Raw genomic sequence first — 24363 nt, 5'->3', positions numbered from 1 at the left:
ATTGCGAAAAATGGTCGTATGCAGGGGTGGGATTCTACCAGTTCGCACCTATTCTCTGGAACTGGTTGTTAACATTGTAAGCAGTTTGGAGAACCAGTTGTTAGAAGAAATTACTGGCCTAATCCGGTAAGGAAGGCAGGAAGGAAACATTCTGGTGTTGCTTAGAGAAACTGCCTCTCCGTTAACCCTTATTACATTCTTGGCAGGACTAGACTTCCTGTCTCAGGAATGTCTCTGGAGTTTTTTTTTCTCCTCCTTTGCTGGTACTTTGCTTGTGTGGAGTGACCATTCAAAGTGACAATGGCACTGAGAAAAGTGACTTATGACCATTTTTCACACTTACGACTGTTGCAGCATCCCCACAGTCATGAGAGGCCAGGCGAGGAGATGCGTGCCTCGATGTGAGTGCTATTGAGTTAGCCACACCCAGCCAATAACATGACCATCAAGCCATGTCCACCCAGTCACATGACCACCAAGCCACACCCACCACCTAAGCCACGCCCACAGAAGCGGTTGTTAAAAATTTGAATCCCACCCCTGGTCGTACGTCTCTTTTTTCAGCGCTTGACTGAATCTCCTCCTTCTCTCTCTTCCACCACCCAAGAAAGAAGTTCCTCATGGTCACTGGATCAAAATGCGGGCACTTGGCAATTGGCTCATATGTTTAGTTTACTTTATTGTCATTGCACCTCATACAATGAAATCAAACACCATCTTCAGGGTACACTATGACTATGAAAATAAACACAAACACACATCCTTCACATTCTCTACACTGAACTGAAAACCCCTGATGTTGCCTTAATGTTGCACTCTGCAGTAGAATTCAATAGAGTTACTGCCCTGGAATAGAAGCTGTTTTCCAGCCTATTTTGCCCTTGTTTTTATTATCCTGTACTGCAGGGGTGTCCAAACTCTTTGCAAGGAGGGCCAGATTTGGTGAGGTGAAAATATGTGTGGGCCGACCATTCAGGGGAACCGTTGTGCGGTGAAGGGAAAAACGCCGGCCAGCGGGGAAATGTGACAGGCTGAGTCGGCGGGGAGAAGAAGCTGCAGGCCACTCGATATTTGAAAACGGGCTGCAATTGGCCCCCGGGCTGGACTTTGGAGATGCCTGCTGTACCGTCTGCCAGAGGGTTACAGTTCCAAAAAAAAGGGGGTGCCCAGGATGAGATGGACCTTTGAGAATGTTTTGAATTTTCTGAAGGAGAGCGGGAGCTATAAAGCTCTTCCAAAGAGGGGAGAGGGCAACCCATGATCCTCTGGGCAATGACATGAACCCTCTGGAGTGCTTTCCTATCTGCCCCTGTGCAAACCATGAGTAGGCGCAGTAAGTTAAAGATACTCTCTATGGTGCAGCAATAGAAGGTCCCAAGCAGTTTTTCATTCAGTTGTTGTTTTCTGAGAAGTCCCAGGTAGAACAATCTCTGCTGGGCCCTTTTGACCAGGGCTGCAATGTGAGCACCCCAGGTCAGGTCCTCTTTTAGGGTAACACCTAGAAACTTAAAACTGGCCACTTGCACCACTCGGTCTCCATTGATAAGCAAGGGCTGGATGTCTGATCAGCTCCTTCTCTAGTGCACCATAAGCTCCTTGGTCTTATTGGAGTTGAGGACCAAGTTATTGTCTCCACACCACGAAAGCAACCGGTCCACCTCATCTCGGTAGGCAGATTCATCCAACAGACTCATCCCCCTCAGAGATGAGTCCCACCACTGTTGTATCATCTGCAAATTTAGTATGTATGATGATTGCTGTGTCCTGAGGTCATGTAATCAACTTCGGTGGCCTTCTGACATTTAGCTGTGCTGGGAAATCCCAGAGGGATGTTCTGTCAGCTGCATTGTGTTGCCGGAGAAGACAACTTCTTACGGAGCATCAGTGGGGAGAAGGCCAGCCCAAGATTTTCTGGTCTCTCACATGGGATCTAGCGGTGTGTGTGTGTGTGTGTGTCCCATTCTCTTTCAAGGCTGCTTTTCATTTCTGAGGTTTCAGAACTTTTTGGGGCTGCTCCTCCAGTTTCGGGAGTTTCTGAAGGAAGCAAGGTTGGGTTAGAACTTTGTCCCAGATGTTTCGATGTGCTCATCTTCAAAGGGACGTATGACGAGAGGGGACAGTGTGTTTATAGAAAAAGGATGCTGTTTTGTGGACAATAACGTTCACATTTTGGACAGGGAAGACAGATGGTTTGAGAGAGTTCTTCTGGAGACCAAAAAAGCTTGGGGCCAGTCTTCTCCTCCCAAGAAGTTGTCTTCTCTGCCACCAGTTTGGGTCACCACACTATAAAAAAGATATTGAAACTCTGGAAAAAGTGCAGAGAAGAACAACCAGGATGATTAGGCGACTGGAGACTAAGGTATACGAAGAACGGTTACAGGAACTGGGCCTGGCTGGTCTAGTGGAGAGAAGGACCAGGGGAGACATTATAGCAGTCTTCCAATATCTGAGGGGCTGCCACAGAGAGGAGGAAGGATTCAATCTATTTTCTAAAGCACCTGTAGGCCAGACAAGGAATAATGGATGGAAGCTGAACAAGGAGAGATTCAAACTGGAAATAAGGAGGAACAATCATCCCATGGAACAGAAGTTTCCCTCGAAAGTTGTGGGAGCACCATCACTTGAGACTTTCAAGGAGAGATTGGACTCCCATCTGTCAGAAATGGTGTAGGGTCTCCTGCTTTGGCAGGGGGTTGGACTAGATGACCTTCCCTTCCAACTCTGATTATCTGTTAACCAATGCAGCTGGTAGAACGTATCTCTGGGATTTCCCAACCCAACTTGGAGAGTCCTTCTTGGGTGGTGGAAAAGAAAGGAGATCTAGTCAGGGCCACGGCTGTTGCAAGACTCTACAGCATACGGTATGCCTTCTGGGGTTCCCCAATGCACCACAATTGCGGAGGTTGTGAATTGGGGGGGCTGTCCTGGAGGAACATCGCCTTGCAGACGTTTTATTACCCAACTTGGTAACATCATCAGTGCTGGTAAAGAGTGGGGTTTGCTCTCCATTTATATCCATATTATATTGTAGCTCAGCGTTGACATGAGGGCTCCTTGGGAGCTGGCTTGTTTCCTCTTGCAGGCGTTTCATTACCCAACTAGGTAACATCATCATGGTTGGTAAGGAGTCATGTTTGCTCTCAGTTCATACAAGTATTCTTCGACTTACAGCCGTTCATTTAGTGACCGTTTAGTTACAACGGCACCGAAAAAAGGGACTGACCGTTTTTCACACTTATGATCTTGGTGCCTTAACCACTACAGGTGGTCCTCGACTTATGACCAGAATTAAGCCCAACACTTCTGTTGTTAAGTGAAACATTTGTCAAGTGAAGTTGCCCCATTTTACGACTTTTTTTGCCACGGTTGCTGAGTGAATCACTAAAATTGTTAAGTTAGTAACACTGTTGTTAAGGGAAGCTGTCTTCCCCATTGACTTTGCTTGTCAAAAGGACACAGGAGGGGATCACGTGACTCCAGGACACGGCCACCATCATAAATATGAACCACTTGACAAGCGTCCAAATTTTGGTCACGTGACCACAGGAATGCTGTAATGGCACGAGTGGGAAAAACGGTCATAAACCACTTTTTTCAATCCCGTTGTAACTTGGAACGGTCACTAAATGAATGGTTGTAAATCAAGGACTCCCTGTAGACTAAATTGAATGAATTTGTGGCTGATTGGCTCATCCTTGGTGCTCATTTTTCTTTTGTGCGTTATATTTAATGTCTTTTGTTCTTCTATTGATATTTTTATTGTGTTGGCTGACCAGAGCCACTTTATCTGAGCTGGATGGTCCTAGATTCTAATTAATAAATTTCTAAAAGTTTTGAATCTGTAGAAGAGGCTGAAATATGCATTGAATTCTTGCAAAATGCTTTCAAGTTTCCTTTTTAAGCTTTCAAAGACGGCTAATCCAGAGGGAGGGGGAGGACAGACCCCCCCCCTCCTTTTCACTCCTCCATGTCCCCAAAGCATGCACTATAATATGGGAGGCATCTCTCTCATAAATCAGGGATCTCCCCACTCTTGGGCCATATTGGGCACCTGAAGACCCCAGAGAGGATCTGGGAGGAACAGGAGAAGCCGCCCTTCTGCAAGGGGACCAGGAAGGCTCTAGCCGGTCACTGAACTCTCTCCCGAAGGGCCTCTGGGTGAGGCTCAAAGACCAGCCACTTGGACAGCAACCTGAGGCAAAGGAGGATTTGAGGGGAAAGCAGCCTCTGTTCCTGCCACCCCCAAGCCAAGGCCAAGTAGCCATTTTGCAAGTGATCAGCCGGTGATGCCAGAGAAACCTCTGGAGACAGGAACAAAATGGCCGCCTCCTCCCCAAAGGAGGAAACAGGAGCCCCTCCAGTTCCCCCCTCGATTCCTCCCCTTCCTATCACTCAGAGCGAAATTGGGGTCCCTGATCAACAAGGAGGGGAAAATCTTTGTTATTTCCAACTTCCACTAAGAGGCAGAAACGGTCAGGTAAGAAGAAAGCAAAACCATTTATTTTCAGCAAACAATTTTGACAAACTTTATAATATATGTACCATTGTTAAGGACGTAGCAACCTGACTCTGCAATTGATCTCATGTTCCATTTTTCTAATTTCATAAATGGCAATTATATAAAAATCAGTGTCAAATAATATACTCAGTATATTCATTATTTGTCAAACTTTGTGTTATCAAATATATGGTCAAATAACCGTGCAATAATCAATTAAGAATGCATTAACTATTTTAGTGACAAAAATCTCAGAATGCACATTTCTTCTTTTAGTAACAGTTTCATCAAAGATGACATTAAACAGATATACAAGAAAAAGAAACCTCTACCTTTATCCTCAACAAATATAATGAAAATTAACAACCTATCAATCTTTCTTAAAGTAAAACCAATGAACTCTTCATCCTATTCCTCACCCCATTCTCTCTAAACCCGTCTCTAAAACCTCTAATCTTTATCCTCTAATCTCTATCCACTAAGATTAATCAGGAAAAGCCCATTAAGGATGTTATGCAACCTACCTATTATAAACTATTATCTACGAAACCCTATTTGAAATCTTAACACATAATACATCCTTTTCTCCTCTGCTCCTCAGTCATGATAGAAAAGGTTTACCGATTCAGCGATAAAAGCAGTGATGAAAGACCCAAAATCTACCCTGGTTCCCGCATGCAGGAAAGGCCTGAAGAGCCTGGCCTAATTCAGGAGAAGGCTGGTCCCTCTTCCTTCCTCTCTCTTTAGGCTGGGAGTCTCCACTGCAAAGAGGAGGGAAGAAGCACCCAAGGGTTAGTGGGACCAAGACAGGCGGAGCCTGAGAGGCGCCACAGGATCAGAGTCTGGGGGCAGGAGGACCCCTCCCCCGAGCCCTCCCCCCGAAATCCCTTCCCTTCCAGTGTTTGGGATGAACAGGAGAGAGAAGAGGGATTTTCAAAGTCTCCTCACCCTCCCTTGGTCCTTGGACCCCAAAGCCCTCCCCCCCTCCCTCCCTCTCACCCCATGTGCCCCCCCCCCCAGTCCACTCACCTGCAATGGGGCTGCTAAGCGGCCTGGTTGCTCCCTGGATTGGAGAAAAAGACACAGAATGAATGAATCTCTTGTCCTGTGAGGAGGAGCTGACTGTCGGGTATCTGAGGCGCATGTGCGGGGCACGTGCATGTGCAGGGGAGGGGGTTGCACGTGCATTGCATTATGGGTGCAGGCACGTGTGCACACGCCCTCCCGCGCACTTTCGGCACGCAACAACGAAAAGGTCAACCATCACTGCCCTACACCATTTCTGACAAGATGGGAGTCGAATCTCCTCTCAAAAGTCTCAAGTGATGAAGCTCCCACAACCCCTGTTCCATTGGTTAATTGTTCTCCCTGTCAGAAAGTTTTTCTCTTATTTCCAACAGGGGGACTTTTCCCTCCTCCTCTGCAGAACAAATCAGTGCAAGTAGAGTAAATTTTGTGACACCCGGCTGACTTTCATGCCTAAGGCGGGACTAGAACTCCCGGTCTCCCCTGGTGCCCTCACCACTAAGCCAAAGTGGGCGCAATTATGCGAATTACTCCACCAGAATCAGATACAGAGAGATCACAGGGAGGATGAATCAGGAGGGACTTTAAAAGGCTCTCTTCTTTTCATCCCCTCGTTCACTCAAAGTCATGCAAACGGACAGAATGGCTCATGCAGCAGCAGCAGCAGCAGTTCCCTCCAACTTACCCTGGTCTGAACGGTTGGAGTCCGTGTCACTTCCTGAAATAAGAACTGGGGGGGACATTTTTTGAAGCATTAAATAAGATATTAAAATCTGTATGGCAAGTTAAAAAAGCGAGAATAAAATTAAAAATGCTACAAGATGTTAAAAGTAGAGGTGGGTTTTGGTCTTCCAAATTGGGTGCTATACTACCAAGCATCGGCACTTACGTGGGTGAAAGGGTGGATTAATTTGAGGAATACAAGATTACTAACACTGGAGGGTCGTGATCTGCAATTGGGATGGTACAAGAAGGGGGAGAGACATATTTGCAGAGGGACTACATTAGGAATGCGTTACTGTTAGTACAGACTAAAATTTAAGAGCAACATTATTTGAAAATACCAGTTTGGTTATCTACAATGGAGGCGTTGCAGGGGTGGGATTCTACTGGTTCTGTCCACTTCTATAGAACTGGTTGCTATGAAAAGCAGCAAACAGAGAGCATACATAGAACCGATTCTATGTCTGCTGCTGTTTTGGCCACCCGCCCAGCCAGGCTCTTACCTGACCTTTATTTCCTGCGTTTTCAACCGCAGCTGCTTTGCGCAACACAGCTGTGGTTGAAAAAGCAGGAAAAAAATGATTTTCAACCACTGCGCACTCACACGCAGTGCTGCTCAGTTATCCGGGCAGCTCAGCGGGTCATAAATTCCACTCACGCCTCTCACGCAACTCATGCATGCGCACACGACGCAGAGCGACAGAACCAGTAGTCCTACCGGTCGGATCCCATCCCTGAGGCGTTGGTACATCCAAATGTTATGAACATGGAAAAAATTATAAGATACAAGGACATACTAAATGAAAGGGGAGAACTAAAAACTAAACAAGAACTAGAGAGATTAGGGATTGACCTATCATAGTGGCCACAATTACAGATACAACCGAGATAGGAAAAAGATAAGAAGGCCTCTGGGTTTTATAAAGAACCAAATGAGCTAGACCAGATTCTAATGGGAACAAATGAAAAATTAATTAGGAGGATATATAATTATTTATTAACTGTTAAATTGGAGGAAGAACAAGTAAAATAAACTCGGACAACTTGGGCTAAGAATTTTGGCTATACGATAGAATTCGACAAATGGCAGAAATTATGGGTTCTACAAACTACGGGTTTACACTCTCAACAGCGTATAAAGAAAATCTCTATAAAATGTTTAATAGGTGGCACTTTTCACCTGCAAGAATAGCAAATATGTACAAAGACAAATCTGTTAAATGTTGGAAATGTAACCAAATATCAGGTTCACATGTGGTGGACGTGTCCCAAAGCAAAAAAAATATTGGAATAAACTTCGAAGCTATGATAGAACAACACATAAGACTTCAAACCTGAGATATTCCTGTTGGGCATGCTACCAGGAAATTATAATAAAGGTAATACATATCTAATTTGACATATTTTAAAAGCAGCCAGGATTGTATACGCACAATACTGGAAAAATGAAGAAACCCCCCCAGACGAGAATATAATCAACAAAGAACTGGAATGTGTAGAAATGGGTAGGTTAACGTTAAAAATCAAAGAAAAAGAAGACTAAATATTTTTAAAAGTGGGGGGTCTCTCCTCTTTTCATCCCCTTGTCCACCCAGAACCTTCCAAAGGGACAGAATGGCTCATGCGGCAGCAGCAGCAGCAGCTCCGTCTGACTTACCCTGGGCTGAACTGTTGGATCCTTTGTCACTTGCTGGAAAAGAAGGAAAGAAAAAGAGGGGGAGAAAGTTGCTCTCTTGGCTTATAGGGGGAGAAGCTCAGCTCTTTCTGACTCCAGCTCCCTCCCTCCCTCCCTCTCTCTCACACACACACAATCAAAGACCCATCAATACACGGAGAGAGTTTGAACCAAAGTGCTTTGGCTAAAAGGCATCGGAAACAATTCTTAAATTTCAAATGTGTATCACACAAAGCCAGAGGTCAGAGCTGGACTAACAAGATACAGATGGATCCAAGGTTGCTTTTTGTAACCACTTCGTACTTAGAGAGCCTTGTGATGGGAGACCAAGAGGAGATCCAGCTGGCATCCCCCAAAGCTCCTTTTCTCTCAAAATGCCCCGTTTGGACCCCTGATTTTATGGAGCTTCTGAGTCCCATTTGGCCAAGCCTTTCCTTTCTGCCTCCTTGGGAAACAGAGCATGTCCTCAGTCAGAGGGACCTTCCACCAGCCGCGTCTTCTCATCTTCTTGAAGGTTCCTTGTCCCAGAAGTCTCTGCTGGAGGACTCCACTTCCAAGAACAGCCTGGCTGTAATGAAAAGGGGGCCCATCTTCCCCAGCCTGGTTCTTAGCATGAAGAGGAAGATAGCACATGCAAACATACACACACACATATACACCTCAAGTGATGGTGCCTTTGGTCCCTGCTCTAAGTTAGAGATTACGTGCAAAGAGGAAAAATTACTCACTTGGTGCTGCTTTGTAGTAGTCTTGATGTTTCTCTGCAAGGATAAAAAATCAGTGAAAGGTCAAAAGAATCTACCAGAGATCATCCAAACAGTCCTCCCATAGGAGGAAGAACCCCAGGAGATGCTTCACAGACCCCTTGTCCCATTTATAAAGATCTTCAAACTACAAAGGGATCTCCTGATTTGCCCCAAGAGAGACCTGCTGCCTCCAAAATGGATGGAAGGGAATTGGGGGAAGCAGCAGCCGCAGTAGCAGCTGGGAGGGGAGGAAGATTTTCATGGAAATCCTTCTCTGCTGCTCTTTGATCAAGGCCTTTGAGAGGAAGGGAACTGGGGTGCCTCTTTTCAACTGAGGAGAAGACGGGAGCGTCCCAACCTCAGACTCAGTCTGAGTCTAAACTGGAGTCCCAGCGAGAAGCTGAGACAACACATGCTCTCCAGGAGGGCTGGAAAAACAGGACAGAAAGAAGCCCAGAAGAAGCTCCACAAAGGGAGACACTTGGGAGAAATCTCCCCATCCTCCTTCCATCACACACTCCTCCCACCCCACCCCCCCCAAAAACCCCACACTTACTGAAGAACTCCATGATCCTCGGTTTCTTAGAGGCCAAGACAACAAAAACCACCAAGACCAGGACAAAACCACCCATAACGCAGCCGACGATGAACTCCATGTAGAGTTTTGAATTGGTTGGTTCTGAATTGGGAGAAAGCGGAGATCATTGAAGGAGAAGCCCAAACAATGGTCCCAAGTCATGAGTTCTGATGCAAGAAGAATTTAAAATCTTCCTCTTCTACCCAAGGACCCCACTTGCCCTGAAATATCCTGTTTCAGACACTTGAAGGACCTCCAGATGCTTAAAGTAGGGATCTTCAGCTTTAAGACGTGTGGACTTCCACTCCCAGAATTCCTCCTCCAGTCGTGTCAGCCCAGGAATTCTGGGAGTTGAAGTCCACAAGTCTTGAACTTGCCAAGTTTGAAGACCCTTGGCTTAAAGATATATAGAAGGGGAATCAAGAGTCAAATTGCGAGATGAAGGCCTCGGGGCTACAAAGTCTGAGATCGTGACCCAAAGGTGCTTTTTCCAAGAGGACACTGGACTTTTTTTTTTTTTCTTTTGAAGACTTTTCACTTCTCATCCAAGAAACTCCTTCAGCTCTGACTGGATGGTGGGGAAATGGAAGGATTTATAGTCGAGGCACAAGCTTGTCCACCCCAAGGATAAAACACCCAGAGACAAAATGAGCAACGTGGTATGTGCAGCATTATGCAGTGAGACATGTGCAGATCTGCACACTGGGGAAACAAAACAACCACTTCATAAACGGTGGAGGCAGGAAACTGCGGAGGAGCAGAGGCTAAGAGAGGATCTGAGGGCATTTCACCAGGATCGCCCAAGTCTTGTGATGGGATTCTATAGTTTCCTTTACATCCCCTGAAGCCAGTTCTACGGTCTGGTGCCTGCAGCTTCACCAACATCAAACACGGGAGAAACCAGTGGATTAAAAGGTATGCTCACACCTGGACACATCTGGGGCCAGATTCCACTCCCACCACCTCCCAGCCTGCCAAAGAGCCCAGCCTTCCCCTCCCTGCAGCCTCTCACCTTCCAGGGCCAGGTCCAGAGGCTCCGGCAGGCCGTCGTGCTCCACGTGGCACCGATAGCGGCCCCTCTCTTTGGGGTCGATCCGGATGCTGAGCCAGTAGTGGTAGGTCCCATCCGCGTTGGGGACCAGAAACCCATGGAAGGTCTCCTCCAGCCAGACCTCCCCGTCCCTCCTCCAGGAGGCATCGATCTCCCTGGGGTAGAAGCCATCCAGGCGGCAGACGTGCGTCTCCATCCCATCATCGGCCTCAGTCCTGCTGTTCACCGTCACCTCTGGGGGCTCTGCAGAAATGGCACCCTTAGAATTAACTCTGAGCCCCTCCAGAGCCTGGAAGGGGGATCAAAAAAATGAAGGGGCAGGAAAGTCTCCCACCACTTATTTTTAACCCGAAGATTTGCTGCTGATCCACACAGACACTTGATCCTGGCCAGCCACAACTATGGCTTGCAGGGGGTGGGGAAGTGTATTTCATGTTAATGGCTGCCTGACAATAAGAGCCAAACCAAACTTCCAGCATCCTGCAAGAGGGGCTGGAAGGGGAGGAGAAGGATTCCCACCAGGGCAAACAGGCTCCAGACAAGGGACCCAAAGGGGCTGAATGTGTCAGAGAAATCCGGCCATCAAGGAGGAAAGTCCAGCCTGGATCCAGATGCTCACCTGTCCTCTGCAGCATCTCTTTCTCGTAGGACAGGTACTTCCCCAGCCACTCAATGCAGATTTCCTCCAGGTAGGCTTTCTTTCTCTGATTAAATCCTTGATCAGCATCCCATTTCCTCTTGGTGATCTGGGCCTGGAGGTCGAGAGCCACCCAGGTGCGGGTCTCCGTGTCGAAGGTGAGGAAGGTCCTCCCATCGTATCCGTGCATCTCAAACCCTTCCTTGGTCTTCCCGTCTGTGCAGAGTTCACAGCCAGACAACATCTGTATTGTGTGAAAGCCTGAAATAGGGACAGGAAGATGGTTTGGGGAGTCCCCAGGAGAGACAGAGCCCCTCTCCCCTGCTGGGATACTGAGACCGGAGGAACGGAGTGAGAAAAAGGATAAATAATGGTTGGAAAATGAAAGAAATACATTTTCCCCTACGAAGCTATTCAGTTCCCCCTTAGATCAAACGTTAAGAGCTGTGGACTTCAACTCCCAGAATTCCTCAACCAGCTTTGCTTTGAGTTCAAGTCCACAAGTCTTCAAGTTGTCAAGTTAGGGGACCCCTGCTCTAGATAAGCCTTGAGATCCTCCATCCGGCCTCCAAGTTGCACCTTGTCGGTCTCCAGACGCAGCCGCTCACCCATGTCCCCCTCCATCTTCTACTCCTTTCCCCCAAAGGCTCCGTCTGGGCAAAAGGAGAACAAGCAGCTCCATCCTTGCTTTGCATCCTCAGAGCCCCAAATCCGCCATGTGGAGGTTCAATGAGGAGCCAAAGGCTGGATGGTGGGCAGTGTGTGTGTGTGTGTGTGAGGGAAAGAGGAGAGCTGAAACACTGTTGAAAGCCCCCCAAGAAAATTTATTTTCCTCAGGTAACCCCCGTCACTCCTTTCCCCCCGATCATTTCCCTCGTGGTAGCCTGATCATACTTTCCACTGAGATTTTTGCATTCTCACAAACCTAAGACGGGGGTTCTAGTTCCCCATCCCAAAAATTATAGCAGATCCAATCCCCATATCCTCCTCCTCTCCGGAGGGAAGCTAACTGGGGGGGGCATTCCCCAATTTCTCTGTGTTTCCCAAGGAAAGGGGGATGGCAAGGAATTGAAAGATTCTGCCCTCCCTAAGGAAAAAGGCCAAGAGGTTTAAGAGGATTTCGCCTCCGAAAATACCTGTTAGTCTCTTAAAAGTTTTGGTGTCTGAATATTCCCCCCCCCCCGCCCCCAAATTGTCCAAAAAGGGAAACCTGACAGCCCCATTTCTCCCCTAATGTTCAAGGGAAAGAAGGCCTCTCCAATTGCCCCACTTCATCCTTGGCCTGGGTCTCTGAAGCTGGATGGAGCCCCTGATCCTCACCAGGAAAAGGGCAGTAGGCAAATTTCTTTGGCTTCCTGGGATCAGAAAAGGCACCGGAGTTTAGTTTGAGTAGCCATAAAATGCACAGAGAAATTTTTGTTATGGGCCAAGGATAAACTTGCATTCATTAGTGTAAAAGAAAGAAGAAACATATTTTTAAAATTTTTTTAAAAAGCATGGCAGCAGCCTTTCCTTTGGGGGGAACCTCTTTCTCTTCTACCCTGTTCCTGGGGGAGGGGAATATGGGGCCGGAGGAGCCACCAGACCCATCACTCACCTTCGCTCTGATTGTAGCGATTCCTCAGAGTCTCCAGGTTTCCTCTGAACTGCTCCTCAGCGCCACGAAAATTCCGGGTGTTTCTGTCCCTGTATTGGGGGTCATCTTTCTCCACTTTCTCCATCCAGGAGACTCGAGGCTTCATCCTCCGGCTGTGGCTGTCGTAGTGAACAAAGGCCTGACCGTCCATGTACCCCACAGCGACAAACTGGGGCAGCCCCTGACTGGGGTCTGAGATGGCGGTGAGGAAATACTTCAGGGAGTGGGAGGAGGCGCCTGGAAGGGACCCAGAGGGGGAGAGTTAAGAGAGTCCAGGTGAGGTTACAGCCTCCATGTCTTGAAATACACGGAAGCGAGTCGAAAACGAGCCCGATCCTCCCAGCACCAGAAGCCAGAAAGAGCCACCAAATCTGGCCCAAAGTAGGAAGGAAGAGCCAGACAGGAGTTGTTGTGCTGAAGGCAGCCAGGAAGTTCGGGAACTGCCCGGATCCTCTGCAAACGCCGCTTTCCGACAATCGCCACTTCGGGGGAGGGAAAGAACAGAGCTTGGGGGCGCCCAGGTAGACTTGACGGACACCTGGAGGGGCCACCCTTGGCCTGTTCCCCGGGGGGCTCTCCTGGGGTTAGGGGGGAGGCAGCAGGGTCCCCCCAACGTTTTGGGACCTAACCAAACAGGGGCCACGGGGGGGGGAGGGGAGCGGGCTGGAAAGAGGAGCGAATCAGGGACTCTATTTCTGGGAATAAACTTTGGGGGGGCGGAGAGAGAAAGAGTCCCTGGAAGGAAAAAGGGGGCGGAACTCCCGAAGGCCCCAAAGGGACTCACCAACGCAGCTCTCCCGTAGGGCGACCGCCAGCAGCACCAGGAGCCCGAGGGGCGCCGAGCGCAGAGCCATCCTGGCCGCGACCCTCAAGCAGCCCCGGAACTCCTGGACAGGCGCAGGCAGAGAAAGACGCGCCCCGCCTGAGCAACTGCGCAACAACCCAGAGAAAGGCCGCGATTAGCCAGGCTCAACCAGTAGAAAAAAAGTATTCCCGTGTCGTCACTGTTGCTAGGCAGACGTCCAGGAGAGAGAGAGAGGAGGGAAAGGAAAGCGAAAGTGCCATCAGGAAATCCCCTTCCAGGCACTTCCGCCTCTTGGGGGAACTGAGGGACAGAATTGGGGGGCTCGGAAAAGAGGAGTGGGGGGGGTTCCTCTGGGCCTAGGAGGGGCCGTCTTAAACAAAGCAGTGTCCTGGGGCCCCTAGACAAGTACTCATAAAAAAGTACACTGTGGATACAATTAAACATATATTTATTTTATTGGCGCCTCCCACAAAATCGGGGTTGAAGCATTAAAAACATGCTGTGCGGCAACAACCTAATCAACAGGATAAGCATTTGAACAGTACACGAGGCTGGAAAAACCCAATAATACTCAGTAAGGCCCACAGTTGCTCTATTTATATCAGAGCACCCCAAACTTGGCCACTTTAAGACAATGTGGACTTCAACTCCCAGAATTCCTCCTCCAGTCATGTTAGCTCAGGAATTCTGGGAGTCGAAGTCCACACGTCTTAAAGTGGCCAAGTTTGGAGGCCTCTGATTTATCCAAGGTGCCTTGAAGGGTTTACCATACATAGATTAGTATGGGGCCTCGATGCTCGTGAGGCCCAAGGCAAGGGCCCATCAGGCCCAGGTGTTAAGGCAGGCCTGGCTGGGCATGAGTCCCTTGCAGAGCCCGCACAGCAGATAGCAGCTGGCCATTTGGGGGAGGTGGGAAAACAGGAATAAATTTAGATGGCTGCTTAATTTATTATTTTATTTTAATTATAAGAATACAACACGGTGCTGCTGATCTGGCATTACAATTGTTATCCATATATACATTTTACTTCATCATTTATAATCTCCCTCTTTGATATATTATTTACTGATTATTCTAATCCTCATAGCTACTTATGTTCCGACCTTGCCTTCTTCTATGTAACCATTGATAAAATTTATTCCACGTTTCATGGTATTTAGATTCTCCTTTGTTTTTTTTTAATTCTAGAGTTAACCTATCTGATTCTGCACATGCCATAATTTTTCTTATTATCTCTGTTTCTGGAAGTACGTTTTAATTTTTTCAGTATTTTGCATATATTATTCTAGCCGCCGTCAATGCATGATACGTTATTAGATACATTAAATCCTTCCTATATCTTTCTGATATTATTCCTAGAAGAAGAAAAATCTGGTCAATGAACTGCACTCTCCCGCCATTTGTTCCACCCACGTCTGAATCAGTCTCCCAATATTTTTTTGCAGCATTGCAAGTCCACCACATGTGAAAAAATGTGCCTTTTGAAGGATCAGATGATGGAAGGGTATGTCCAGAGGAGGCCCCGGGAATTAGAGGAAGGGTCATATGTGGAGATAGGACCTAGGTACGGATGGAATGGACATGAGAGTGAGGAATATGAATTCTGATCAGACATTTTCTCTTGTTTTCGTTTCTTTGTCTTAAGCAGACTTGCTCCTTCCTGTTGTTGGAAGAACTATCCTTCCGGGTTCAGTTCCAAGTGGGGAAAAAGACACTGGATTCATGGAGGCTGCTTGGAAGGATGGTTTTAATGGTGGACAGGACCACCTGCCTTGGAGCTCCTGAGCGAAAAGGGAAGAGATGCTGAGAGTCCCTGGGATTTATGACCTTTCTGGGTTTTGAACCTGCTTCCTGTTCCTGTGCGCAAGAAATGTGTCCTGTTGTCAGACTCCCATGGGGCCATGCAGGGGTAACTTGGTGATGCAACCTTCCCAGGTGCCATGGGGTGAGATGGGTAAGGGCTAATGCTCTCATGCCCTGATCCCATCACCCTGGTGCTGAAGGGGGGACATCTCTTTAAAGAGATGTTTCCCCTTTTCTCATCCAAGGGAAATACGATATTCTGCCTTTTTAATATTTCCTAGAATAGTTCATTCTTCTAGGAGAGGGGTGGGTGCTGGTTTTCTAAAGCGCCTGTAGGCCAGACAAGGAATAATGGATGGGAACTCAACAAGGAGAAATTCAACCTGGAAATAAGGAGAAACTTTCTGACAGTGACAAACGATCAACCCATGGAACAGAAGTTGCCCTCGGAAGTTGTGGGAGCTGCCATCACTTGAGACTTTCAAGGAGAGATTGGACTGCCATCTGTCAGAAATGGTGTAGGGTCTCCCGCTTGGGCGGGGGGTTGGGCTAGATGACCTACAAGATCCCTTCCAACTCTGATTATCTGTTATCTGTTAATCAATGCAGCTGGTAGAATATACCTCTGGGATTTCCAGGGCCGACTTGGAGAGTCCTTCTTGGGTGGTGGAAGAGAGAGGAGATCCATGGGCTATGGCTGTTGGGAGGCTCCAGAGCAAGGGTCTTCCAACTTGGCAAGTTGAAGTCTTGTGCACTTCATCTCCCAGAATTCCTGAGATAACATGACCTGAGGAGGAATTCTGGGAGTTGAAGTCCACAAGTCTTCAAACTGTCAAGTTTGAAGATCCCTGCTCTACACCATAGGATATGCCCTCTGGGGTTCCCCAACGCACCACAATTGAGGAGGTTAAGAATTGGGGCCTGTCCTGGAGGAACAATCCAGGTAAACTCCTCCTTACCTTTTTTTGTCTGTGGAAAGGCTTCAGCTGCTGTCGACTGGCTGGCCTACCTTAGAGGATTGTTGTGAGAGGAAAGGGTAGATTTAACAGATAATCAGAATTGGAAGGGACCTTGTAGGTCATCTAGTCCACACACACCCCGCCCAGGCGAGAGACCCTACACCATTTCTGACAAATAGCAGTCCAATCTCTTCTTGAAAGTCTCAAGTGATGGCGCTCCCACAACTTCCGAGGGAAACTTCTGTTCCACTGGTTAATCAACTGACAGTTCTCATTGTCAGAAAGTTTCTCCTTGTTTCCAGGTTGAATTTCTCCTTGTTCAGTTTCCATCCATTATTCCTTGACTGGCCTACAGGCGCTTGAGAAAATAGCTTGACCCCCTTCCTCCTTGTGGCAGCCCCTAAATATTGGAAGACCGCTATCCTGTCTCCCCTGGTCCTTCTCTTCGCTAGACTAGCCAAGAAAGGAATGAGAACATTCAGACCCTGCAGAGATGGAACTCAACCAAGGCCTAATGGTTTGCAGAAAGAGAGAGCCAGAACTCACAAGAAGCAATGGGTGGAAACGAATCAAGGAGAGAAGGAAACTAGAACGGAGGAGAAATTTTCAGACAGTGAGAACAATGAATCAGTGAAACAACTTGCCTCCGGAAGGTGTGAATGCTCCAACACTGGAAGTTTTAAAGAAGGAATTGGACAATCATTTCTCTGATGGGGTATAGGGCTTCCTACCCAAGCAGTCCCTCCCAACACTGTTATTCTGTTGTGTGCGTGTCAATCCATGAACACCCAAGATGTCAGAGTTCCAGCAAACTTCCATTCCAATCAATAACGCCAAGAGCGACATATCTCAAAGATATCTTTATTTGGATAGAAACTGGCACATCTGTGGAATCCCCAGTCTGAAAGTTTTTGGGCTTCCTTGCCGTATTCAAAACTAAAAAAACCCATCCCCCCCTTGGCTGTCATCGTATCAAATCACATGGCCCAATCATGATCCATCCTAATGTGTCTGGTAATTTTCCACCCCGCTTCACTAAAGTAAGATTCTTACTCTATACTGAATGATCTTGAACGAACAAAAGAATTTTGTTTTGTCTACTTAGAGATACTCCATTGATTCCCCTCTCCTACTTTCTCAGGCTCGTGGGAACATCGGATCTCAATACAGCTTCCAAAGCTGACCCAAGAAGTCAACACACGGTTTCCACTTAACCTTTACTATTTTAAAAAATGGAGAGAGAAGGAGAAGGTCGAGAAGTAAATTCATTCATCGTAGAATTTGGGGATCTCATCCCCTATAACAGCTTCTTCCTTGACGCCGTCTTTGGTGATGGTGACGAGATAGATGATGCCCCCACTGGAACCATCGCGGACCATCGCCAAGGCAATAGCTGGAGGAGGGAAGAAAAGAGTTAAAATCAGGCCCGGAAACAATTGATTGGAGCAAAATAAAGAGTCGAGTCAGAGCTACACCAATTGCATCCAAGAGAAAGTAGCTTGGCTTTTCCAAGGAGGGAACATTCTCCAGTCAGCTAAGGACCTGCCTGACTTCACCTGAAAAACAAACAGATTCTTGTTCTTCTCAAACGAGGACGCTGGAATCCTGCCATAGTCTCAGTTCGTGTCAGTTTCATTTGTCCTAAGGTTCTTGGGCTTGCATGAGGATAGGGTAGGGTACGGAAGATTAGATTAGAATAGAATAAAAGTAGAGTAGAGTAAAACAGAAATAGAATAGAGTAGAATAGAATAGAAGTAGAGTAGAATAGAATAGAATTAGAATAGAGTAGAATAGAACAGAATAAGAGTAGAATAGAGTAGAATAGAATAGAATAAAAGTAGAATAGAATAGTGGAATAGAATAGAAGTAGAATAGAATAGAAGTAGAATAGAATAGAATAGAATAGAATAGAATAGAATAAAGGTAGAATAGAATAGAATAAAAGTAGAATAGAATAGAATAGAATAGAATAGAATAGAATAGAATAGAATAGAATAGAATAGAATAGAACAGAAGTAGAATAGAAGTAGAATAGAATAGAATAAAAGTGGAATATAAAAGAAGTAGAATAGAAGTAAAATAGAATAGAATAAAAGTAGAACAGAGTAGTATAGAATAGAATAGAAGTAGAATAGAAGTAAAATAGAATAGAATAAAAGTAGAATAGAGTAGTATAGAATAGAATAGAAGTAGAACAATAGAATAAAAGTAGAGTAGAGTAGAACAGAAGTAGAATAGAGTAGAATAGAATAGAAGTAGAGTAGAATAGAATAAAAGTAGAATAGAGTAGAATAGGATAGAATAGAATAGAAATAGAATAGAATAGAATAAAGGTAGAATAGAATAGAATAAAGGCAGAATAAATAGAATAGAATAAAGGTAGAATAGAAGAGAAGTAGGAGAGAAGAGAAGAGACAGAGTTGGGAGGGACCTTGGAGATCTTTTAGTGTAACTCCCTCCTCAGGCAGGAAACCCTGCACCACTTCAGACAAATCATTATCCAATCTCTTCTTAAAAACTTCCAGTGTTGGAGGGTTCTGGAGGCAAGTTGTTCCACTGATTAATTGTTCTAACTGTCAGGAAATTTCTCCTTACGCGGCTTTTCTACTTGATTAGTTTCCATCCGTTGCCTCTTGTTTTGTCTTCAGGTGCTTTGGACAATAGCTTGACTCTCTCTTCTTTGTGGAAAACCGTTAGATATTGGAACGCTTCCTCCAGATTAGAGTAGGGAACAACTTCCCTCCAGAAGTTGTGAATGCTCCAACACTGGAATTTTTAAGAAGAGATTGGACAACCCTTTGTCTGAAATGGTATAAGGGTTTCCTGCCTGAGCAGGGGGGTGGACTAGAAGGCCTCCAAGGTCCCTTCCAACCCTGTTCTTTTGTTACTCACGGAGGCCACCTTAGAGCTCCTAATGGCTTTCTCTGCTCTGAGGCTTCTGTGGGTCCCGTCAGCCTGCTGCACAGGTGTGTATGGATCCTGGGCGGAATTTCCTTGAACTCTTTAAACAGGACTGAGAAGTTTACTGTTTGAAATGGTGTGGGATTTCCTGCCTGAGCAGGGCGGTGGACTAGAAGACCTCGAAGGTCCCTTCCTGCTCTATTCTAATCCTGAATTCCCCCCCCCCCCAAGTCTGAACCCGCATTTCTTCCACTGGGAGCGTTGGCACCGGGTTAGGAGGGATGGAGGGACGGCAAACCCCCAGTATGGGATCACCCAGCCAATGGCTGAAGAGAATGTCCTTGCGTCAGCAGTTGCTAGGTGGCTTCGGTGGCGGAGGTTGACAGAGCAAGCGGGGAATTTCCCCGCCAACTGTGGAGAAGTTTAGTAGCGACCCCTGGAGGCGGAGAGATGCAATGAGCGGCCGTGGCGGGAATCTCGGCTTTGTCTCGGAAAGAGGACAACCTCAAGGAAGGGGGAAGGACCGATTTGCCATGGGGGGCCTCGTGGGGAGGGTTAAAGCATTAGGATAGGGCCGTTAGGATGGGATAGGGACAGATTGTCTTGGAGAATCTCTGTGTGGTCGATAAGAGTCGATAATGACTCGACGGCACACAATCATTTACAGATTAAGAGAGTTGGAAGGGCCCTTGTAGGTCATCTAGTCCAACCCCCTGCCCAAGCAGGAGACCCTACACCATTTCTGACAGGTAGCAGTCCAAACTCTTCTTGAAAGCCTCCAGTGATGAAGCTCCCACAACTTCCAAAGGCAAAGCTGTTCCATTGGTTGATTGTTCTCACTATCAGAATATTTCTCCGTATTTCCAGGTTGAATCTCTCTCCTTGTTTAGTTTCCATCCATTATTCTTTGTCTGGCCTACAGGTGTTTTAGAAAATAGTTCAACCCCTTCCTCTTTGGGGCAGCTCCTCAAATATTGGAAGATCGCTATCCTATCTCCCCTGGTCCTTCTCTTCACCAGATTAGCCAAGCCAAGTTCCTATAACCGTTCTTCGTATGTTTTAGTCTCCAGTCCCCTAATCATCCTGGTTGCTCTTCTCTGTACTTTTTCTAGAGTCTCAACCTCTTTTTTTATAGTGCAGTGACTATAACAGTGGAATCTATTGATCGATCAGTGGAAGAACTTGCCTTCAGACGTTGTGGGAGCTTCATCACTGGAAGTTTTTAAGAAAAGACTGTACAGCCACCTATCCGAAAGAGCATAGGATCTATTTATAAGGTTATTTATTTTATTCTATGTACAAGACAACAGGTTTCAGTATAAACATAAACATGAAGGAAGTAAACAAAGGAACCGTAGGCACGCTGGTGCATTTATGCACGCCCCCTTTAAGGACCTCTTAGGAATCGGGTGAGGTCCACGGTTGACACGGGCTGGACTAGAAGATCTCCAGGGTCCCTTCCGACTCTGTTATTTTGTTTTGCTATTCCCTTAACCGTGATACCCGCTGCAGTTTGTGAGTTTAGGACGGTTTCTCCTGTTTTTGAAAAAAAGGGGATTCTGGCAGTTTCCACTCATGCTCACCGACCCAGAATGGACCCAACCGCACAGATACCGTTTTTGGTGAATTCACGACAGTCGTCAGAATTCATCCCGGATTTGTAGGCCGCATCCACGTAGCCATGAATGAAAGTGCTTCCAGACCCTCCAATGGAAACGGGCTGCCGGTTCAACATTCCTCCCATTGTAACGTACACCTGTCAGAATTGAAGGAGAGGGTGAATCCTGCTTTTGTGTTGCAAAGTCAGCAAATTCAACTGTTGTGGTGGTTAGAAAGCATTCACCCTACATATTATTCTGCTTATAGATTACTCCTGAGGGAAAGAGCGGGACTTTCCTTATTACATAGCTGGATAAAACTTCTGGTCAACAGGAACTATATATATATGGTATTCAGCTTTGTTCGGGTATTTTCCCACGTCATTATATCTGTGCTTTTAAAGTTGTAGCAACGTTTCGGCAGAATCTCATCTGCCATCATCAGGCTTCTATATTGTGTTCGTCTGGGAGTCAGACTTTTACAGTTGTTTCAGTTTTAAACCTGGGGCTAGCCTACTGCTGTGCCAGATTTAAAACTGAAACAACTGTAAAAGTCTGTCATTGGCTGCGGCTGGCAAGGCAAGTTCAATATAAGCCGCCACCAATCCGAGGGAGAGCCAAGCCGATCTCAGACTAAATAAAGAGCTTTAAAAGACCACTCTAGGTGTGGTCTTACTAAGGCTTTATAGAGTGGCATTAGTACATCACTTGATCTTGACTGTATCCCTCTGTTAATACAATTTAGGATTGCATTAGCTTTTTTGCCTGCTGCTGCACACGGCTGGCTCTTATTTAGCTGGTTGTCCACTAAGACTCCAAAATCCCTCTCACAGTTACTGCTACTGAGCCTGGGATCCTGCTCACAGTGGGATCCTAACTTTCAACAGACCTCTTTGCCTTTGCTGCACTGCCCATTGGCTTATTTTCTTCCTCCCTCTGTTAATGCAATTTAGGATTTTGTATCCTAAGGCTGCTTGGGTTTTTTTGTTTTTTGTTTAGATATGAACATGGCACAATGAGCAGAAATTCAACGGGTGTAGCTTTCTGGCATAGCGATGAGACGATGGGAAATCCCCCAATATTTCCCATTGGGCTACAGGTGATATGTTAGCCGTATTCCAGTATTTGAGGGGCTGCCACAAACAAGGGGTGTGTGTGTGTGTGTGTCAGTTTATTTTCCAAAGCACCAGAAGGCAGGACAAGAAACAATGGAGGGAAACTTAAGAGAAACTTCCTAACCGCGAGGAAGAGTTTGCCTTGAGAAGCTGTAGGTGCTCCATCACTGGAGGTTTTTAAGAAAAGACCAGACAGCCACTTGTCTGAAACGGTATAAGGCAGTTGGTGGTTAACCTTTATGGCACCGAGTGCTGAAATGGGAGTGCGCGCACGCTGAAGAGGAACCAAGTGCCAAAACGCGCAAGCGCCAAAATCCGGGAGAGCAGCTCCCGGCCCGCACATGTGCAAAGGCCACCTGGGAGGGGTGGGATTCAAATTTTTTAACAACCGGCTCTGTGGGCGTGGCTTAGTTGGTAGGCGTGGCTTGGTGGTCATGTGACTGGGTGGACGTGGCTTGGTGGTCATGTTATTGGTTGGGTGTGGCCAACTCAATATCACTCACATCGAGGCACGCATCTCCTCACCTGGCCTCTCATGACTGTGGGGATGCTTCAACAGTCGTAAGTGTGAAAAATGGTCATAAGTCACTTTTTTCAGGGCCATTGTCACTTTGAATGGTCACTCCACACAAGCAAAGTACCAACAAAAGAGAGGGAAAAAAAAACTCCAGATAAGTTCCAGAGACAGGAAGTCTAGTCCTGCCAAGAATGTAATGAGGGTTAATGGAGAGGCAGTTTCTGTAAGCAACACCAGAATGTTTCCTTCCTGCCTTCCTTACAGGATTAGGCCAGTAATTTCTTCTAACAACCGGTTCTCCGAACTGCTTAGAATGTTAACAACCGGTTCTAGCAAATAGGTACAAACTGGTAAAATCCCACTCCTGCCACCTGGTCTTTCAGCTTCTAAAGCGCATGCATGCGCCAGCCAGCCGGTCTTTGTGCATGCATGTGCATTAGAAACCGGAAGACGAGGTAGCTGGCACATATGCACGCACTGGGAGGTGCTCTTCCAGTTTCTGGAGCTCCTGCGTGCGCGAAGACCGGCTGGCCGGCATGCTTGGGAACCCAGAAGAGCAACAGGCAATGGCTGGTGTGCCTGGAGCCATGGCTCTGCGTGCTACTTCTGGCATGCATGCCATAAGTTCGCCATCACGGGTATAAAGTCTCATGCTTGAGCAGTGGGTTGGACTAGAAGACCTCCAAGGTCCCTTGCAGCTCTATTCTGATTGATCAATATTTCTTCACCGAGTAGCCTCTTCTCCCAAGTCCCCTGCTGGACGTACCTGCCCGCCATTCTGAGGGTCCCATCCAGCCACCAGCAGGTGGGCCGAGAGCTCCAGGTGCTTGTAGCTGAGGCCTTTGACCAGCGTGGCTGCAGCCAAGACTCGCGGTGGCATCTCCGTCTCCAGGCTGTGGGGAGAAAGGAAAAGGCTGAGCACGCTCTGTTGTGCCTCAGTTTCTCTTTCTCCGTTTGCAGTTTGGGAGGGCAGCTCCCAAGTGGATTTCTTTGAAGACTTTGGGCCTCGCCGGTCACTGGTGTGAAAGCTGCGACTCCAATTTCTGGGACATTTGATCAAGGGTTTCTCAGGCAGTGGTGGGATTCAATTTTTTTTTACTGCCGGTTCTGTGGGTGTGGCTTGGTGGACGTGGCAGGGGAAGGATACTGTAAAATCACCAGTCAGAGGTGGGATTTGCCGGTTCTCCGAACTACTCAACATTTCTGCTACCGGTTCTCTGGAACTGGTCAGAACCTGCTGAATACCCACTTCTGTTCTCAGGGGTCATTCACACAACGCTTCTAACCTGGGTGTCGAGTTACTACTATTGACCTCACCCCCTTCCTAAGAGGCTTATAGGGGGCGTGCATAAGCGCACCAATCGTGCCTACCGTTCCTGTCCTATTGTTTCTTTTTATTTTTCTTATAAGTATCTATCTCATGTATTCAAAACTATGTTTATTCTTATACCTGTATCTTGTAAGCGATTGACAAATCAAAATAAATACTAAAAAATTTTTTCTGGGCTTTGTCGTTTACATCAGTGGTCCCCAACCACCGGGCCCTGGACCGGTACTGGTCTGTGGATCATTTTGTACCGGGCCGCTGTGGTGGTCTGACAATTGAAAAATGGGAGACGCAGGGAAACGTCTGAGCAATTGCCAGCCCCGAGAGCACTCGGGTAGCAGTATTTATTAAGAAAAATGCAAGTACAAAATCAAAACAATTACCTCAGCAGCATTATCTCAGCCAGGCCTCAGCGAAGGTGATAAAGTTCCCGTGAGAATATCCAGGCACCAAAGGTCTCATGGGAATGGCTCGGCTAGGTACTGTGAACCCCCACGCACATTCCTGGTCTCTAAGCTTTGCAGACCCCAACAGGATCAAATCACCCATCATAAAGACACTACTGCCCTCATGAGGAGCATTTGTGATACCCCCAGATCTTACAAAGCTGTACAAGAACTTGCAGAATATGATGAATATATTACCACAGCCGCCTACTTTGCTTGGGTGCCGCCATCTTGTTTCGAAGGTGCTTGAGAAAGTGCTTCCGGGTGAGCTTGTCGGTTGTCGGTTGTTGGAAAGTGGCGTTTGGGTGCTGAAGGAATCCTC

General features: G+C 46.9%; 2 protein-coding genes across 3 annotated transcripts; both read right to left on the bottom strand.

Annotated features, from left to right (window-relative positions):
* Positions 1-4478: 4478 nt before the first annotated feature.
* On the bottom strand, positions 4479-13531 carry LOC113451005 (HLA class I histocompatibility antigen, alpha chain G). 2 transcript variants are annotated; one of them, XM_026722364.2, is made up of 10 exons: positions 13354-13531; positions 12531-12806; positions 10916-11194; positions 10258-10539; positions 9225-9347; positions 8651-8683; positions 7905-7937; positions 6210-6254; positions 5528-5561; positions 4479-5259 (listed from the first exon to the last, which is right to left on the bottom strand). In XM_026722364.2, exons 1-9 carry the CDS (start codon positions 13421-13423, stop codon positions 5542-5544), a joined length of 1161 nt encoding a protein of 386 aa, XP_026578149.1. In that variant the 5' UTR covers positions 13424-13531; the 3' UTR covers positions 4479-5259; positions 5528-5541. The 2 variants fall into 2 exon arrangements, with proteins under 2 accessions (XP_026578149.1, XP_026578153.1); XM_026722368.2 differs by lacking the exon at positions 6210-6254 and having other exon boundaries at positions 13354-13519.
* A 3804-nt stretch (positions 13532-17335) lies between these two features.
* Positions 17336-23185, bottom strand: LOC113454486 (proteasome subunit beta type-9-like). The gene is made up of 3 exons (XM_087928468.1): positions 23035-23185; positions 20653-20794; positions 17336-17530 (listed from the first exon to the last, which is right to left on the bottom strand). The coding sequence occupies exons 1-3, from the start codon at positions 23146-23148 to the stop codon at positions 17403-17405; spliced, it is 384 nt and encodes a 127-aa protein (XP_087784594.1). The 5' UTR covers positions 23149-23185; the 3' UTR covers positions 17336-17402.
* Positions 23186-24363: the final 1178 nt, after the last annotated feature.

This window comes from Pseudonaja textilis, chromosome 2 (assembly GCF_049901715.1).
Source record: "Pseudonaja textilis isolate UNSWEBS1 chromosome 2, rPseTex1.2, whole genome shotgun sequence".
Taxonomy (NCBI): domain Eukaryota; kingdom Metazoa; phylum Chordata; class Lepidosauria; order Squamata; family Elapidae; genus Pseudonaja; species Pseudonaja textilis.
This window is presented reverse-complemented; position numbering and strand designations above follow the sequence as displayed.

Bases quoted from the DNA above. Each gene is read 5' to 3' on its own strand.
- LOC113451005 (XM_026722364.2), bottom strand. From the start codon at position 13,423: ATGGCTCTGCGCTCGGCGCCCCTCGGGCTCCTGGTGCTGCTGGCGGTC. The intron at 6,255-7,904 runs GTAAGTCAGACG...TGTCCCCCCCAG, and splicing joins ATCCAACAGTTCAGCCCAGG to TTCTTATTTCAGGAAGTGAC. The intron at 5,562-6,209 runs GTAAGTTGGAGG...TCTCCAATCCAG, and splicing joins CTCCAACCGTTCAGACCAGG to GGAGCAACCAGGCCGCTTAG.
- LOC113454486 (XM_087928468.1), bottom strand. From the start codon at position 23,148: ATGCCACCGCGAGTCTTGGCTGCAGCCACGCTGGTCAAAGGCCTCAGC. The intron at 20,795-23,034 runs GTACGTCCAGCA...CAATTCTGACAG, and splicing joins ACCCTCAGAATGGCGGGCAG to GTGTACGTTACAATGGGAGG. The intron at 17,531-20,652 runs GTATCTGTGCGG...TCCCTCCTCCAG, and splicing joins TCGTGAATTCACCAAAAACG to CTATTGCCTTGGCGATGGTC.